Here is a 19373-nt window from a genome sequence, read left to right on the forward strand (position 1 = left end):
TGAAGACAAAACTAACAGGTCTGTGAGAGTCGGAATTCTTACTGGTTGGAAGGTGATCAAATACTTATTTCATGCAATAAAATGCAAATTAATTATTTAAAAATCATACAATGTGATTTTCAGGATTTTTGTTTGAGATTCCGTCTTTCACAGTTGAAGTGTACCGATGATAAAAATTACAGACCTCTACGTGCTTTGTAAGTGGGAAAAACTGCATAATCGGTGTATCAAATGTAGTGTATCAAATACTTGTTCTCCCCAGTGTGTGTGTGTGTGTGTGTGTGTGTGTGTGTGTGTGTGTGTGTGTGTGTGTGTGTGTGTGTGTGTGTGTGTGTGTGTGTGTGTGTGTGTGTGTGTGTGTGTGTGTATATATATATATATATATATATATATATATATATATATATATATATATATATATATATATATATATATATATATATATATATATATATATATATATATATACATACATATACATATATATATATATATATATAAAAGCCTGGTGTTGGCGCAGTGGTTAGGGCAGCGGCTTGGGATCCAAAAGGTCCTGAGTTCAAGCCCCGTTGGGCCACTGAATTAATACACCAGGGGGTTGACTCAGCCTGTCATCCTTCTGAGGTCTGCGAAGTGAGTACCAGTGTACTGGGCCGGTGTATACCCCGGTTAAAATAGGTGTACCAGATCCCTGTGTCGCAAGAGGCGACCAGGGTTGCGTCAGGAAGGGCATCCGGTGTAAAACATGTGCCAAATCACTATGCGGATCATATGGATGATCCGCTGTGGCGACCCCTAACGGGAACAGCCGAAAGAAGAAGAAGAAGATATATATATATATATATATATATATATATATATATATATATATATATATATATATAGTTGTGCTTCTACAAAACCGCATGTCTCGACGGCAATGACACCCAACATACAGTGATGCCCAGGAAGTTATTTCATTAATCTTTGTGCAGTTAGGCTTTTCCCTCATGTCTCGAGGGTTAATGGGTGTGTTGTCTCAAGTCTCCCTCATGTTGTCTCAACATTCCCTCATGTCTCAAGTGTGTTGCGTGGGTCTTATACTTAGGTCCATTAACTATATCTCTGTCTCCTATTCTGATTTCTAATTCAACCCTTTCCTTATAACCGTGGTACAAGTCAAGCGCCATGCAAAATGCAAATGAATAGCCATCACACCATGATGCCTCCCGTGGCGTGGAACCAGCACCACCAAACTCCCTCCAACTAAGCACACTACACACTATACAGCACGTGCATGGCACGCCATGATTTCATTCAAATCTGTGCGCCAATTTCCAACGGTATCTCACCTTGCTTCACCCCTCGCTCACCAAACTTCACCACTTTGACCACCAAGACTTCCCACACAAGGGAAAAGTATTCCCGCACCCCCCTCGTACCTCTGCATCGCTACAATCCGACACTAAAACAGAGATGTGCTGCACTACTCGGGCTGTCCTCAGACCGCGTGATGTGGGGACGAGCAATGGATGTTAATAGCACCAACCACATCTCGCCGGGGATGCATCGGGTGAGCACGCGGGATTGATACGATCCTCGTCCAGTCACCAGAACACGGCAAGACAGGGGCGGAGAGGAGGGCCGCGGGAAGGGCGATCCAGGAGATTGGCACAGGGCCAGGGTGTGCATTTTGGCTCATGAGAGGGGGCCCAGGGGTGGTGGATGTGCATTGTTATTCGGCATTCAGAATGCACTCGGAGCACGTTCAGGACCGGGGTGTCAGTTCATACCCTATGTTGAGTCATACCCATCCGCCGTGGTGAGTCGGATGGGCAAATGAGACCATTTCCAGCTGAGGGAGCCTGGCAGGGAATGGCTATGGCCGCTGTGGCCCAATAGAGGAGCTGGATTTTGGTCACAGCACGTCGCCTTCCGGTAGTCACCCCACCCTTCGCCGGGGCTTATAAAAGGAGGAGCGTGGAGCCGCTCACTCTCTGCTTCACCCTCTTCTTCTCTGCTCCTCTCAGCTCTGCGTTGGCTGCTCCTCGTTGCCGCTGCCATTCGCTGGCTCTTCACTCACGATTGGTGTGCAACTGAGACATTCTTCTTCCTGAGGGCCAGTGCGGAGCGCACATTGCCACGAGCCCCAGCAAAGTGACTAAACCGTAGATAATGCACCAACTCTCGAGGTAGGAACGCTCAAGAGACTACACAAGCAGACCTGGACACGACGAGGTTAGGGATTGTTCGCCATATTCATATTTTTTTTCTTTCTCTCTCTATCTCTCTATCTCTCTCTCTCTCTCTCTCTCTCTCTCTCTCTCTCTCTCTCTCTCTCTCTCTCTCTCTCTCTCTCTCTCTCTCTCTCTCTCTCTCTCTCTCTCTCTCTCTCTCTCTCTCTCTCTCTCTCTCTCTCTCTCTCTCTCTCTCTCTCTCTCTCTCTCTCTCTCTCTCTCTCTCTCTCTCTCTCTCTCTCTCTCTCTCTCTCTCTCTCTCTCTCTCTCTCTCTCTCTCTCTCTCTCTCTCTCTCTCTCTCTCTCTCTCTCTCTCTCTCTCTCTCTCTCTCTCTCTCTCTCTCTCTCTCTCTCTCTCTCTCTCTCTCTCTCTCTCTCTCTCTCTCTCTCTCTCTCTCTCTCTCTCTCTCTCTCTCATCCCCTACGCACACAAGAATATCATTACTGACTTGCAATCCCATTTTCCTCTGGCACGACACCGCATACCCCATATTGCACTGCACCACACCTCCCACTCCCACATCTTAACACCAGTTTTTCTCCATTCTACCTCTCCCTAAGCATACTGGGTTGCGTTGGTCGGCTGACTGCACCAGGTATTGTGAGGCCGTTTGTACTCATCTGCTCTCTTTCTTTCTGGCTCTCTAATCCTCCTCGGGTTTGTGTGTGTATGTGATGGCACCTGTCGTAGCATAAGTTAAGACTGTAGAAGTTCTAACGGGATAAGTCTGCTCTGTGTCTGCCTCTGCAAATTGATTGCCTTTTGTCACACTCCACAAATTCCTTGCTATCCTCTGCTGTACATACAAATAAACCCAATTTCCTGTGCCACCTACCTTTCCTCACTTGATTGTAAATAAAGGCTTGTGCAGAAATGTTCCCAGCTCATTTTGGTCTTTTCCTTCATTGGTCCAGCATGGTTCCAAGTCGAGCGTAGCTGAGATGTTATCCATCCCCCAATGATTTGTTTTTCCAGCCGGTACATTCTTGGCAGTGAAGCTCGGCAGCATCTGATCCGGGAAGGTTATCCGGTTTGACAAGGTGTACCGAGGACGTGTCCCCCAATAATTAGATCACGTGACCTTTAGGTAAACGGTACTCATAAAACGGAGGACCCAAAGTCACGTAGTCGAGTTATTGGCATTCACAGTCAATTAGTGACCCACCGCCTCCCGAAGTTATTCGTGTGCGACAGCCTGCGATTCCGCAGAGTCTGGTAGGAACCTGAGGTAGTTTCCCCTCTTGCGGTCTCCTCGCGCCTGACCCCGGAGTCTGATATATATATATATATATATATATATATATATATATATATATATATATATATATATATATATATATATATATATATATATATATATATATATATACACATACGAATATGTTTAAAGCTCACGACATGAATTATTAAAATCTACGAAACTGACAGAGCACAAGGTGTTCTGCTTTCACATCGCAGACAGGTCAGTGGCATGTTTTTTTTTTTTTCTTCTTCTTTTACCACCTCTCCTCTGTTTTAGCTTCCTGTGCATGACTATGGGGCATGACATTGAAATCCTTTCAGAAAGTGATTTTTTTTTGTAGTCTCTCAAGGTGATTTCTGGCTCCCATTGAAGAGTTTTTCTTACTATTTTTGTCATCTCTAATCAATAATTTGACCGATCCCACGCTTGAAGGGTGAATGCACACAACTCTTTTGTTCCTCGCTTCTCTCATAAATGTGGAACCACCTTCCAGAGGCTGTGCTATCCTACTCTTCCCTCCAGGACTGCAAGCAGGTGGTGCACCACCATCTCATGTCATCCTCCACTCTTCGCAAAAATCCTTATTACCCCACTTAATGCTTCCTAACCCAACCCTCTTATTTTCAGGTTGCAAGTTGCAGTGTATCCTACCCACCCACCCCCCACCCCCTCCTCTCTTTCTTTTCTTATTGCTTTTCCCTTGCTTATTGTGTCCATGAGTTTCTCCTATTCCCTCTGTGACCTTGCTCTTTCACGAGTGTCAACTCGGTCTCATAAATAACTTGTTTTTGACCAAGATTGCAGACATAGATGGGATATACTCATTTATTGGAGGGACATGAAGCTCCTCCAACTAAAATCAGGCCTCAGAAAGTCAATATAGCTTATTGAAATGCACATTGTGGAGTTTGAATGGAATGATGGTCATGGATGCATTTTCAGGGAGCCACCAGGTCATCATAAAATTGACAACTATGGATGAGCTACGAGACATTTAGTTGCTATACTATGAAGTAGGTTTGGCAAGTAGATTGTTTTTTTTCACAAAACAGTTATCTCAGAACTGGTGTTGGCCAAGGGAATTTGACTTTAATATAAGCATATCATCACAGCAGTTGCAAAATAGGACAGACGCAATGGGATTTCTGCCCGGTACTTTGAATGTCAAAGTCAGGAAATTAAGTGAAGCTGAAGTTATTGGCAGGAGATTCTCTCAAAAATCAGTCGATAATATAATTGATGAAGAACTTTATCATCTGGAATCAAACCAGGCATCCAAGCCCACAGCTTCCTCTTGGCCAGTCTGACAAATCCACCAGTGTTATCAATATAGGAGGAATTTGTGGTTGGGCTCCCTGGGTGTCTGGCGTGTCCACTCCCTTCATGTACTTGGATTATTTTTTTTCTAATGTGCAAAGAATTAAAAGAATGTTAAGGAGTCCTGCTGCTGAGAGCTCAGGAGGGAATAATGGCATCCAAACACCAGAGACCTCAAGGCCACCAACATATCTGTATAAGCCATTTCCAAGATAGCCTCGAAAGCAGACTGCCGACTGGGCATCCTTCGTTGTGCAAGGTCTTTCCTTGGCCAATCTGAGCTTTTGACAGCCTATAAGGTCTTCATTTACAACTTGATGGAGTACTGCTCTACACTTTGGGCTGCGCCTTAACACCTTGCCCTTCTTAATGCCGTGGAAAGTAAGGCCCTCAAGATTATTGGGATCTCACTCGATGAAGCTGAGTATCCAGGCCTATTACTCTCACATCACAGAAAGGTTGGTGGCCTCTGAATTTTACCGCCACCTTTTTGATCTTGCACCCTCTGCCCTCTCTTCACTCTGTCCCTCCCAAGTTTATGCAGGGTACACTCTGTCTGCCTGGAACCATCTCCTTGTTAAACTCACAAAATCCAGGCTCACTCCTCACCTCCAATCATTTCTCTCACATGTGGAACCAACTTCCCCAGTCTGTTCAGTCCCATTCTTACCACCAGGGCTTCAAGAAAGTTGCTCACCACCACCTTAGTTCATCCCCCATCAACACTCACGATCTCTTCCACCCCAAAAGTCTCATTCCCAAGCACTCTCTTTTATCAGGTGACTGGTATAAAAAGCCTGTCAAAAATTATAGGTTGGAGTTATTTTAATAAACTGTTAGATATGATGTTTCGTAGCAAGAAGTGTGATTTGAAAACACTACATGTACAAATGTGACCCATTTTCTTTATCTTCTGGGATGTTTCGTTTCGACGGTACACCCTCATGAGCGTGCCAAAGTCTGAATGCTCAGCCTAGCATCAGGTGTGATTATATCTTCTTTATGTATTAGCATCCTATGGACTTAAATAAACAGTCATTTTACTCTGTGCATGTTGCACATTTCACCTCTCTGCGCCTTGCATTTATTGTTATTTTGTTTTTTAAAAAACACGCTTCTATACACTGCCCTTGAGGCTTGGTATGCAAGTCCACGGTCTATGATTCCAATAGAAGAGACGTAATTACTCTTTTATGAAAAATGTATTTCGAGTTTTTTTAATCCTCAAAAATAGATGGTAATGTACACACAGTCGTGTTAATAGATTGGTCTTTAAAACCCTACTCAAATCGTCCTTATGAAGTGAGACAGCCAAATACACAGATACACACTGTGTTGTATATATGTACAACTAGTATAAAAGCCCATCAAAAATGAAGTTTTTTTTAATTTAAATATTCATTGAGATTGGAAGATATGCTGTTTTGTAGCAAGATGCGTTATTTTAAAAGACTACATGTACAAATGTGATAATATTTTCTTTATCTTCTGGGACGTATCATTTTGACAGTACAGCCTCGGGAGCATGGCAAAATATGAAGCCTCGGCCTAGAATAAGGTATGCTTATATCTTCTTTATTTATTAGACATCCAGCAGACTTAAATGAACACCCGTTTTTACTCTCCGCATGTTGCATATCACATGCAGCGAATTTCACCTCCCTGCACCTTCTATTTATTGTTAGCACTAGTACGTGCCCGTAAAAAAATAAAAATAAAAATAATAATAATAATAATAATAATAATAAATTAAATAAACCACACAGGCTGTTTCTTCGCTCTCATGTACCCGTACGTGCGTGACCCGGAAGTTCGACATTATTTGCAGTTACGATTATTCGCAATTTATTTTTAATACCCAATTATTCAATTAGCGCCAACGTATTTTACCTTTTCACAATGTCGTGGCAAGGAAAACACAAAAATAGAAGAGAAGAGAGAAAAAATTTAATTCCTGGTTCGGAGCAGACCAGCACTCTGATGTTCCTGAAATTTATACACCATCTAATATGAAAACAATCATAACTTGGGCCATTGTGTTTATCTACAAATGCGCATAAGAAATCGAGAAATTATTAGAATACACGAAGTCATCACTCTCCGGAAGCCCGTACGTTGTAACCCGTAATGGGGAACGTGGCTGTGCTTCCCTTCCCCATCGGCCACGCCCACGCAACAACGTGTCTTCCCATTGGTTTGGTAATTAAATGGCCATAACTTGGGAAGCACTTGTCCGATTAATATCAAACCTTGAAAAGGCACATCCTCAGGTCCCCAGCAATATACCTGGCAAGTTTCAATTAGATCGGAACATAGGTTGTCGAGAAACAGCGGTCGGTCGGTCACACACACACACACACACACACACACACACACACACACACACACACACACACACACACACACACACACACACACACACACACACACACACACACACACACACACACACACACACACACTGCTGGAATTATAGATAGATTAAACGCATCTGTGCACCACCTTTGAGGTTCGGTTTGCAATTCACAAACTACATTTCCAATGGAAGAGACGTAATTACTCTTTTATGAAAAAATGTTCTTTGAGTTATTTTTTATCCTTAAAAATAAACGGCAGTGAGCACACAGTTGTGTTATAAGATTGGCCTTTAAAACCCTTCTTAAATCGGCCTTATGGGGACATAGAAACACACAAACGCACTGTGTTTTATGCAGGTAGATATTGTGATCCCCCCCCACCTTCTCCCTCACTACTTTTAGTTTGTGGGTTGTCGGTTGGTTTGTTCCTTTTCTGCTTCATCCTCGCTTTCACCTTCTTCTTCTTCTTGCTGTGTTTCATTCAGCTTGTGTGCAGCTTGTTCATCCTCATGTGTCCTTCTCCCCACCCCCTCCTCTTGATCTCACTCTCACTTCTACTCTGCTGTCGGTGTTTACCCCTTTCCATTTTGTTCCCTTCCATTCTGTTCTCGCTCTTCCACAAGCCTTAGTCATGCATACAAAAAAATTAATAAACTGAGGCCTGATTTTCAGGCATCTGGGCAGTCTGAGTGTGCACAAACGGTCAGACCACCCTATTGAATGCCATGCGGAAAATCAACCTCTCAGAGTGATGCCGTGCTAGGATGAGAAGTCTTTGATATGACCAAAAGGGAAGCACAACTAGTGCGAAGTGCTAAGTGGATGTAAAAACCTCACCAAAGAACTGGACAAAGTAATATCTGGGTGCTCCCTGGAGTCAGTGAAGGAAAGAGAAGGAGGGAGTCATAGAAAAGCCTGATTAATGGATTGTTGGAGGGCCTCCATGAATCAAGCTAGATGACTGTCACACAAATTAATGATGAGTTGCAGAGCTGGACGGGAGGAATGGACAGAGGTAATACTGTTACGAATCTGGCAGCCATAAGCACACAACAGCCAGAGTCCTTATAGATCAGTTGCGTCATTAAGTACGTGTATTTAGTTCGGGTCCCGTCCCTTGTCCAATGGGAATTAAATTTCCGTGCGCTGCGGAGTTATTTTGAGAGATAGGATTTTTACATTTTACATCACTTATAACAACGACAACAATGCCCACCTTCACTTTCACAACAACACTCTGCTCGCGGCATTCTTCGCGCGCTCGCTGGCGAGCACGTGCATGGGCAGAGTTTAACATGAGCATGGCATCCCTCTTTGGCCAATCGGCAAGGAGCGGGGTCTCACCCGCCCCATCTCCCACTCAGCACCGTCGCCATTACGCATGTGGCCGGAGGTGAGGAGGAAGGTGGATCTACGAACGCCTCCGAATGGGACTCCACCCAGAAGGGTGGGAGTTGCCCCGCCTACCGTGGGCCCGTCCAATGGAAGACAGCCAGAGAATCGCGCGATGGGTCCGACCAATCAGGAGGCGAGTGGCCAGGAGAAGAGGCCCCTCCCTCCTGAAGTGAAGTGAGTGATTGTCGGGACGAGCAGAGAGAATTTGCGTCCAGTCTGCTCGAGTGCGCGCCCAGTCTGCTCGAGTGCGCGCCCAGTCTGCTCGAGTGCGCGCCCAGTCTGCTCGAGTGCGCGCCCAGTCTGCTCGAGTGCGTGTCCAGTCTGCTCGAGTGCGCGTCCAGTCTGCTCGAGTGCGCGTCCTGGGTGTCTCGAGGCATGTCTGCCTGGGTTTGTGGCGGCCTGCATCCCACGCTTCGGAGGTGTCTCGTCTGGTGTGTTACAGCGAGTGGTCGACAATTTTTTTTATCAAGGGAGATCACCTCGTCTCGCCTCCTCTGGATTCGGCTGCCCTGGTCCGTCCTTTGGCGACTGGAGTTCCGGGAAGCGGTGGACGACCAGCCGCGCACTCGCGGCCAGGTAGCCAGCCGTCCTGACTCCCAGCCGACCTATCCTCCTCGGCTGGAGAGCCGAATAAAGACCCGGCGGGTCCATTTTCTTTTTTGGGTGTGTGTCTGTGTGTGGGACGTCTATAAGTATAATTTTTAAGTGCTTTTGCTTGTACATTTGATGCATTTCTTGGTCGTGATATCTCTGCTCTTTGTGTGCTTCCCCTCCCCGATTATTGTAAATAAATACCCCTGTTGTTGAATGTACCAGCTCGATTCTGTGTTTCTATCATTGGTTTACCACGCTGCGAACGGGAATTAGGAGGCCTCATTGCTGCCGAAATTGTGCAATCGGCCCGGCAGGATTCTGGTGCGCTCCGCTCGGATCCGGCTCGGTAACGGCCCGGATCGCGCAGATCCTGCCGAGGGTGAATTTCCCCGGTAGTTTGGATGACATGGGTATTTAGGTAAATTGAAATTGGCAATTAACCCTATCCCACGTGGTCGACCTATTGGCGATCTTCGGTCCGATAAGGGACCCATCGGTTCGGGAGTTATCCGGGGTGACGACCGATAAATTCCGGGTGTTCGGTGGAGCCGACTCTACTGCTCCACCGAGCGGTCATGCTCGCCACCGAGACCCAGCCCCACAACAATACGACGGGTTATGAAATGTAGGCAAGTGAGATCAATCCGTGGAATGGAAATGTGAGGCATACTCCAAGCTTGAGATACACGAAACCTAGAATTATTGGAGCGAACACGCTAAATCTGTGAAACAAATAGACGATATAATGGGCAGGCTGCTGCATGCAGAAGATCCATGGCCAAGCCTTGAAGGACGCAAAGAGAGTACCTTATCCACAGGACTGGGTTCAGACTGCAGAGTATATCTCACGTCCAATCAGTCAGGAACTTTATTACCTCCACCACAAAAGATGAAGGAGGTTATGTTTTTACCCCTCTCTGTCTGTCTGTTTGCTTTGTCTGTCTGTCTGTGTGCAGGATATCTCAAAAAGTTGTGGACGGATCCGGATGAAATTTGGTGGGCAGGTTGTGTGTGTGACAAGAACCGGGCGTAGTGGCGTGCGCCTGTAATCTGGCTACTCGGAGGCTTGGGTTGGAGGATCGCTTGAGGACGGGCGCTCTGCACAGGGCCGTGCTATGAGAGGGTGTAGGGCAGCCTGGAATCATGGCGAAACCGAATCCTTATCCCTGTGTCGTAAGAGGCGACCAGGGTTGCGTCAGGAAGGGCATCCGGCATAAAGCCTGTGCTAAATCAGTATGCGGATCATTACGGATGATCCGCTGTGGCGACCCCTAACGGGAGCAGCCGAAAGACGAACAACAAAGTTGTGTGTGTGTGACAAGGACAAGGACAACTGATTAGATTCTGGTGAAGATCCAGATCCGACGACTCAAATTTTTAAGTGATTCTTCACCATTGAGAGATTGGGCCAAAAAGTGATAATTCGCATCATATCTTAAAAAGTTGTGGACGGATTCGGAGCAACTTAGTGGACAGGTTGGGTGTGTGACCATGACAAATTGATTCAATTTTGGTGAAGATCCGAATCCGGATACGAGAATTATTTATTTTTTAAGTGATTCTTCACCATTGAGTGATAGGGCCAAAAACGATATATAGCATGATATTTCAAAAACGTATTGGGCCTGATATGTTCTCGTGGATGAGGAATTACGTGGCAGTGGGATGCGCTCCACCGAGTGCCCTTCGAGTTAACTCAGTGAAGGTTTGGAGAAATATTCTCCTTACGAAATTTGTGTAAGACTGGTGTTAGCTTCGTGATTAAGATGGCTGGCTTGGGACCTTAGGGTCCTTAAGTGGCAAAGCGCCCGTCAGAAAGTATTTGATGGAGAGCTACTGACCGTCCTCCATTAGTTTCTCATGTGATGGCTGTAGACCGGGTGTGTGAGTATTGCGATCATCCAATCTGTGAGTTTGTCTGCTTATTGGCAGAAAAACTGGACAACAAGGGCAATTAAACTTACCAAATATGGCAGAGTTTCATAATGTGAATCTCTCAAGTTAGTTCAAATTTGAGCTCACAAGGAAAAATATAAAATAGAAATTAGTGTAGAACTATATTCACACAAACCGGGATGATGCGACAAGAGGTTCACACCATCTAGGGCGGTATTACCCTCAGAGAAAACAACAGAGTGAATCAACACCTCTTTTGAGTATGTTCTGGTATATTCCTTTTACGATTCATGCATATGTCCTCGAGGACACGTAATGTCCTCACGTTTTTCTGTCACCTTCCTTCTTCCTCACCATTTTAGGATCACGAAAATGTGGATTGTCCTTTCCAGTTTCACCTTACTATCCAGGAGTACAGAATTAACCTCACCATACCACAAGTTCCCCCCATTCGCCTATTCATGGACATTCCCATCTTTGCCTGGTTTCCCCACATATTACCTGTTGTGCCCATGGTATAGACGGTCCACACAAATTGTCACAAGATTACATGTATGCGGCACAAAGCTTTCATTGATGTCAAAGCCAAATAAATGATGATGTTCTAACTGCATCTCTTTGGCCAAGTCACCTGACCGCAACTCCTATCCATAGGCATCTGTTCAATTTTCAATGGACTAGCAAGCCCACCACAAGGCACCCATTCTTTGTTACAGCGTCCTCTGATGAAAGCTTCAAATCTTTCCAGAACCATACGGCACGATGAAATAAAATGTGACAAAAGTTATGAAGAACATTTGCAGCATATCCATGTCAATGGAATAGAGACTTTTCAGTTAGCTCGGAATCATATGTTACTGTAACTTGACTAAGGGTAGTGGTCTCAACAAAATCAAATCAAATTATTTATTTGCAGTAGACTTTAAAGGGAATTCCACAAAAAGTGTTCAAGCGAGAATTTTGTTTCAAACTTTTACACTGGAGAAATTATACTGTCAAATGGAATTTGGGCTATAGTGACCATTTGGTTTTTACACTGGAGAAGAGTTAAGCAAGCCATTTTGCATTTGGTGCCTGAAGGGAGAAGGGCAGGCAGAGCATTTTTAAAGTCACGGTGATCAATCTTGGTTAAAATACAGGACAGCATGCAGAGCTCACACGGAGCTCACACAACGCCATCAATATCTGCAATTCATTCCAACACAAGGACAGATTTTCTAGCTCCGGGCCACCCGAGTGGCCAAGTTTGTTGAGCTCACCCTGTACACGGCTCCAGATCCATCGTCTCACAAGCTGGATCTTTCAGGAATTCCTGTACCCTCTCCCTGCATGGAGAAAATTGCATTTGCTTCAGCTATAATAACTGATGTTGAAACAACTTATTCATTCCATAAACAACAAACCAAAGCACAATAATGCTTTCATCTTTTAAATCAAACAAGATGAAGGGTTGTCTGCAAATAAATGTTCCCACCATTCAGAAAGAATTATGGAAACATCATGAGGAAATGGATCCAGCAAACAGAGTAGTGCTTGAATGACATTTATGCAGATTGGGTTACAATCCTGAACAGGTCGCCACTCTGACACAGCAAGTCAGGGCAGGAATTTGGAATTTGGCCAGGGTGTTGGCGATAGCTCACCTACTCTTTGAGAAGGACCCGTGGAGTCTTTAACGTCCACCAACTAATGGTGGCAGATGGAACGCCCATTTTAACGTCCATCTGAGGGATGGCCCACACATTGATACATCACCCTGATTGGAAAACATTTGGATGATAGGATATCGCTGGGCCGAGATGCGAACTGACACCTGACAGTTCAAAGGTGAAAGCATAAATACAGTGCCTTCAGAAAGTATTCAAACCCCTTGACTTTTATGAGTGTAAACTTTCACGAGACTTTGACAAGAAAAATTCAAGTCACATTTTGTTCTGTTACAGCCTGAATTTAAAATGGATTAAATTTAAATTTTCTGTCACCGAATGACACAAAATACCCCATAATGACAAAGTGAAAAAAATGTTTTTAGAAATGTCTACAAATTAATTAAAAATGAAGAGCTGAAATGTCTTGCATCAATAAGTATTCAACCCCTTTGCTACGACACTCTAAATTGAGCTCAGGTGCATCCAATTTCCTTTGATCATCCTTGAGACGTCTCTACAACTTCATTGGAGTCTACCTGTGGCCAATTCAATTGATTGGACATGATTTCGAAAGAAACACATCTTTCCATATTAGTTCCCACAGTTGACAGTGCATGCCAGAGCAGAAACTCTATCATGCTGTCCAAGGAACTGCCCATAAAAATCTGAAATATAATTGTGAGTAGGCATAGTTCTGGGGAAGGGTATAAAATAATCTATAGGATGTTGAAGGTTCTCAAGAGCACAGTGAGCTCCATCCTTAGAAAATGGAAACAATATGGAACTACCCAAACTCTATATATGGAATATGGAACAGACACTTCCTGGAGCTGGCCGTCTGACCAAATTGAGCAACCAGGCCAGAAGGACCTTGGTCGAGGAGGTGACTAAGAACCCAATGACCACTCTGGCAGAACTGCAGAGTTCCTTGGCTGAGATGGGAGAACCTGCCTGGAGGACAACAGTCTATGCAGCACTTCACAAATCTAGGTTTTGTGGGAGAGTGGCCAGATGGAAGCCACTCTTGAAGAAAACTCTTGAAGACTGCATGCCTGGAGTTTTAAAAAAATCACCGTGAAAAACTGTAAGCGCATGAGAAAACATTTTCTGTGGTCTCATGTGACAAAATTGAACTCTTTACTCTGAATGTATAATGCTACGCCTGGCGGAAACCAAGCACAGCTAATCACCCATCTAACACCATCACTACCATGAAGCATGGTCGTGGCAGAATGCATTCTATGGGGATGCTTTTCAGCGGCAGGGACTGGGAGACTTGTAAGGATAGAGGGAACAATAAATGGAGCCAAATACAGGAAAATGCTTGAGGAGAACCTGCTTCAGAGTGCAAAAGGTCTTCGACTGCGGCAAAGATTTACATTTCAACAGGACAATGACTCCAAGCAACACTGAAATGGCTTCAGAACAAGACCATGAAAGTCCTTGAGTGGCTCAGCCAAAGCCCAGACTTGAATTGCATTGAGAATCTGCGGAAAGATTTGAAGATTGCTGTTTACCGACGCTCCCCATATAAATTGGCATAGCTTGAGCAAATCTGCAAGGAAGAATGGAGGAAAATCCCCAAATACAGATGTGCAAAGCTGATACAGACATACCCATGAATACGAGAAGCTGTAATCGCTGCCAAAGGAGGAGAGGAGATTGGGACCATACTCTGTGCAGAGCGTTGGTGCTGCCTAAGCAGTCTCCTTGGATATTGGACACAATTCTGGACGGGTCGCCACTCTGACACAGGATACCAGCAAGCTGGCACTCATTTTGCCAACCTCGGAGGGACGACAGGCAGAGTCAACCCCACCTGGTATTAATTCAACAGCCGACGGGATTTGAACTCAGGATCCTAGGATCCCAAGCCCACCACCCCAACCATTAAGCCAACACCAAGCATGAATACTTATTGATGCATGACATTTCATCTTTTGATTTTTTGTTTGTAAAAATTTTGAAAACATGTATTTTTTTTTCGCTTTGTCAATATGGGGTATTTTGTGTAGATTGGTGACAAAAAGAAGAATCTCACTTCAATCCATTTTAAATTCAGGCTGTAACACAACAAAATGCGAAAATGTCAAAGTGTGTGAATACCTTCTGTCGGCACTGTAACTATAGGCAACACAGACAAGGATCATCTATTTCTGCAATCTACTCTACACCCTTCCCTCTTACTACTAATCCCTACTATTGAAACCCCTCAAAAAACAAAGGGGAGGGGGGGAATTACTTAAGGCCTACACAATGCCAGCAATGTAATCCTTGTGTTCATCTGGTATGACATGTGCTGAAGGCGAGACCGGAGCAACAGAGGATGCAGCTTCATTTGCCTGTCGCTGCCTTTCCTCCAGGTGGTCTCGCAGTTCCTGTTCAGCATCTTGTGACAGGTAAGGAATACCTACATCAAAGAGAGTTTGAAGGGGAGGAAGATATAAACGAATCTGATTAAACAATAAAATAATTTGATGATCTCAAACATCCCTGCTAATCGAGAAGTGAGAAAATAATGTTTGTCAACCAAAAATGTTTGGCACCAAAAAAAGGAAAAACCTCCCACAAATATGTTGTCACAATGCTGTCAAAAACAAACTTTATAAAGGATGTCACAATGATGTAGGTTTTTGTTAAAACATAATATACTCACAAAATATTTAGCCACAAGAGTTGAGGCTTGTATTAATTCAATGGTAATTTATCCACTTTGTGTTTTCAAGTACCCCCTCAACTCCCACACAGTCCTCCTGCAGTCCACCACCACCACAATCATCCCTATATAACCATATAAATCACCAGAATTCCAGGTCTCTGTTCTAACGTCAACGATATTCAGATTATGACTGCAGCTCCAGACAATGATGCTGAACAGAATATCTGAGATTCCTCTGTCTCTCCTTGACTATTCTGTCTTCCATTTTGACAGGTCCCAGGCACCCCCATGCCAGCGTACTGTTACAGTCTTCTATAGTAATAAATGGCAGTGTGTGTGTGCGTGTGCGTGTGCGTGTGTCTGTGTGCGTGCATGTGCATGTGTGTATGTGTATGTGTGTGTATGTGTATGATCCGATAAGGGATGCAGCCACAGCCTGGGCAGCCGTTTAATTAGAGTGCTTGCTTGAGTGCTTAAGCCACTTTTGCTGAGAGCCCTATAGGTCCCATGCTCCATCACCCTCCAGGCGAACGGCTCACGCTCTTTCGCCATCCCAGTGAACGGCTCACGCTCCGTCGCCCTCCCGGCTCGTGGCTTGCTCTCCGTCGCCCTCCCGGCTCGTGGCTTGCTCTCCGTCGCCCTCCCGGCGAGCGGTTCATCAATTTCTCTCTCTGGAGATATTAGGACAGTGGTTATGTCTGGATGGTGTTTGTCTCCTGACACGTCGGGCGGTGTTTGTCTCCGGATGCGTCGGGGCAGAGTTTGTCTCTGGGCGCATCGGGGCGTCGTTTGTCTCCGGGCGCATCGGGGCGGCGTTTGTCTCCGGGCGCATCGGGGCGGCGTTTGTCTCCGGGCGCATCGGGGCGGCGTTTGTCTCCGGGCGCATCGGGGCGGCGTTTGTCTCCGGGCGCGTCGGGGCGGCGTTTGTCTCCGGGCGCGTCGGGGCGGCGTTTGTCTCCAGGCACGTCGGGGCGGCGTTTTTCTCCGGGCGCGTCGGGGCGGCGTTTGTCTCCAGACGAGTCGTGGCAGTTTTAGTCTCCGGACACATCGGGATGGTGTTTGTCTCTGGGTGGTGCTTATAGAATGACCGGTAGTGAATGGGTTTCAGAGATTATTTTGTTTCTATCTTCACTGTTATTCTAAGTTTTTTTGCACTTTTTTCTGTGTGGCACCCTTGCACTTGAATCATTTTTTATGAGACAGTATGAATTGGAATTAATACTGCACCGGATGTTTGCCTTCCCTTCTCCCACCCCTCCCCGCTCTAGAACCCCTCCTCACTCCCTCTCCCTCTTCTCTCTTCTCCCCTCCACCTCTTCACTCTCCCTCTCTCCCCCAACCCTCTCTTTCTCTTCCCCCCTCTTTTTCTCCCTCCCTTTAATGTCCTCATCAGTGACGTGACAGGTGGTATTTGCTAGTTATAAAATTTTTTTTAAACTTCGATTTCTCACTGTGCCTTATTTACAACAAGAAAAAGAATTGCTTTGCAACAAGTATCCCTCCTGATGTGATAGTGTTGCAGAAATGGGCCCTTAGTGGGTTATTAAATATAGGATTAGCCCAGATCCCCCCTTAAATGCATGTTTAGCTAGGCTGTTTGGTAATCGGATGTTACCTGTGTGTCGGGAGGTGTAGCAGGCTGCACAGTGTTCGTACAGTGGTGGTGTACCGAGAGGAGCCTTGCTTCTTTTTCCTTCCCCCCTTCGAACTCGCCCCCGCCCAGCACTCTGAGAGTGTCGGTCGGCGAGACCTGTTGGCAGCCCATTGGTGGAGAGTGGCTGCGGACTGGAGGGATGGACCAATCACGTATCCACAGAGGCGTTCCAGAAAAGCGAGCCCCGGGAAGGCAAGGAAGAAACGACTAGTGTCCAGTCTGCCATCTGCTTTGAGAGCAACTGCCTGGTGTGAGTCTGGGATCTGCTTTCGTGAGAAGAGCGAGCCCCAAGAGGGCAAGGGAGAAACTGTTAGTGGGAGTCTGCGATCTGCTTCGAAAGGAACTGGCTGCTTTGTCGGTCTGGGGACGCTGTGAGAGTCTGGAATCGGCGTCGTGAGAAAGGCCCGCCCCGAAAGGCAAGGGGAACGGCTTGTGTGAGTCGGCGATCGCCTTTGTGGAGAGTGGTTTTGGCCGGCTGTTCCTCCTTGGCCATGGATCCAGCCTGCGGAGTCCAAGACCCGGATTTGGCCTAGTCTCGTGAACAGGCCAGGCCTGGATTTGTTTCCTGGACCTTGTGAGAAACCAGCTGGAACATACTATAGATCGTCCTCTTTGGTGCCGTCGACCTTACGGGGGCTGAACGCGCTGAGGCTGCGTGCGCAAGCGGTGCCGGGAAAAGGAGTACGAGCGCCATCTTTCCACGCGGCGTGTTCGAGCTTGGGCGCTCAAATCCGTTGACATCGGCATGTCACGAGCCGCATTCGTGCCTTTGACACTTTCCCCTCACCCATGAGGCATCACCAAGTACTCTGTGTCTTGTCTGCATGTCGTCCAGGCCTAAAGTTTATCTCACTAGGGTTCCCTTCGAAACCCGTATCCGTAGCTCCCTAGGTAAGAGCGGGTTATAGATTAATTATAACCTTGTCATGAATGCTTTGCTTGTGTTGTGTTCCCCGAAGTGTCCCCAATAAATCTGGCTGATTCGTATGAAAGTTTCCGCTTTGAGTTTATTCGTGCCATGCTGAGGAACAATCCACTCGATTTGTATTTAAAACCAAATGGGCTACGGACTGGCAGACTTCGCTTGGTCTCTGACAAACCCAGTCTGTAGCCGGGGTCTATTTCCCCAACTGGTACGGCCCAGGTGTACGTTGGTATCGTGATCCGAGGCACGTGACCCGAGGCCTGTGCCGAACGAGCCGGCGTTATAACCCTGGAGACGGCGGTGCTGTTAAGGCCTAAGTCACATTTGCCACGGCGGCCGTGGGGTCTTCAAAATCTACGGCCACTGGCAATTATACGGCGACCACAGTATTTCCACGGTCACACAATGTAGCAGTCACATATGTTTTTATTTTTCAGGGAGCCGCACGGCATATTTATAAATTGTGGAGACCGAAAACGTGGGGGTGCCGTACGGTCTTTGATTTGATGTCGCACGGTGACCTTAAGGGGGCCCTGCGGCGGCCATGGAATTTTCAAGGCAGATGCAAGGTAGCCTCAAGGTGCCTGCAAGGGGACCGCAGGGGGGGCCCAAAGGCGAACGTGCGGCCAGACGGACGGTAACGTGTGTTAATCTATATATTTATACTGAAGGACCAATTTTGTGCTCCTCCTAGCGGTCGCGTCACATTTTTCTCGGTACTGTGACCTGGACTGAAAGAAACATGGTACCTGTAAGAGTGCATCACACATAGTGGCAATTGTCAAACTTCAACTCTGTAGCAGAATAAACACTTTTTGTTTTACATTCGTTTACATGGCGAAGTGTGACGTCACCGCTGAGAGGCGTCAGGACGTCATGACATCATCGGTTATTCGCTGACGCCATTACGTCCGTCGTCAGAACGTTACTGCTGAGAGGTGTAATTACTAATTCCACTCCTCGAAAATAGCGTCTGCAATGTAAAATCCTCTTCTGCACATGGTGACCGCCTCAGAATGTGAATTTGACACAAAAAAAAATGCTACAAGAAACATTGTACAGTAGACGCCGCTTTATAAATCCACCATGGGACCACGCCGTTTGGATTGATTAACCGGCTGGATTTATTAAGCGGAGAACCTATTTTCAGCCACCTTCTGGATAGATAAGACAAAAAGTGAATGTCAATAAAACACTGCTTTATGTTACAAAAACATTGATTTATCAAACGGTGACAAGGGGATTGTTCAAAAGAATCTCTCCAAGGTCACTTGATTGGAAGGGAAGGTTTTGCGCAAATGTTCCTTTATTGAATCCGTCACGTGGCGGAAATCGGGATGGGCAAAACCTGAGAGCTGCAGTCCCCTGTCCAATTTGGTGAATGCCGTCCGCATCTCTGCCGCTGTTGGCATCGGCTCGGGTTCATCGTCGCTTTCTTCCCTTGGCTATTGGGATTCGGGGCGGAGG

At 46.0% G+C, this 19373-nt stretch overlaps 1 protein-coding gene and 1 long non-coding RNA gene across 2 annotated transcripts in view; one reads left to right on the forward strand and one right to left on the reverse strand.

The window, feature by feature from the left end:
* PARN (poly(A)-specific ribonuclease) overlaps window positions 1–19373 on the reverse strand; it is a 285191-nt gene that overhangs the window by 166716 nt on the left and 99102 nt on the right. The window contains exons 7-8 of the mRNA XM_085885374.1: window positions 14922–15078; window positions 12279–12344 (exon numbers count right to left, since the gene is read on the reverse strand). Coding sequence (XP_085741500.1) covers window positions 12279–12344; window positions 14922–15078 — 223 coding nt within the window. The remainder of the gene's footprint in view (window positions 1–12278; window positions 12345–14921; window positions 15079–19373) is intronic.
* LOC147034568 (uncharacterized) overlaps window positions 1–19373 on the forward strand; it is a 275792-nt gene that overhangs the window by 91079 nt on the left and 165340 nt on the right. The gene's annotated exons all lie outside the window — the stretch shown is intronic.

The sequence above is a fragment of the Eptatretus burgeri genome, chromosome 1 (genome assembly GCF_056783735.1).
Source record: "Eptatretus burgeri isolate ZD-2024b chromosome 1, Ebu_testis_v1, whole genome shotgun sequence".
NCBI lineage: Eukaryota > Metazoa > Chordata > Myxini > Myxiniformes > Myxinidae > Eptatretus > Eptatretus burgeri.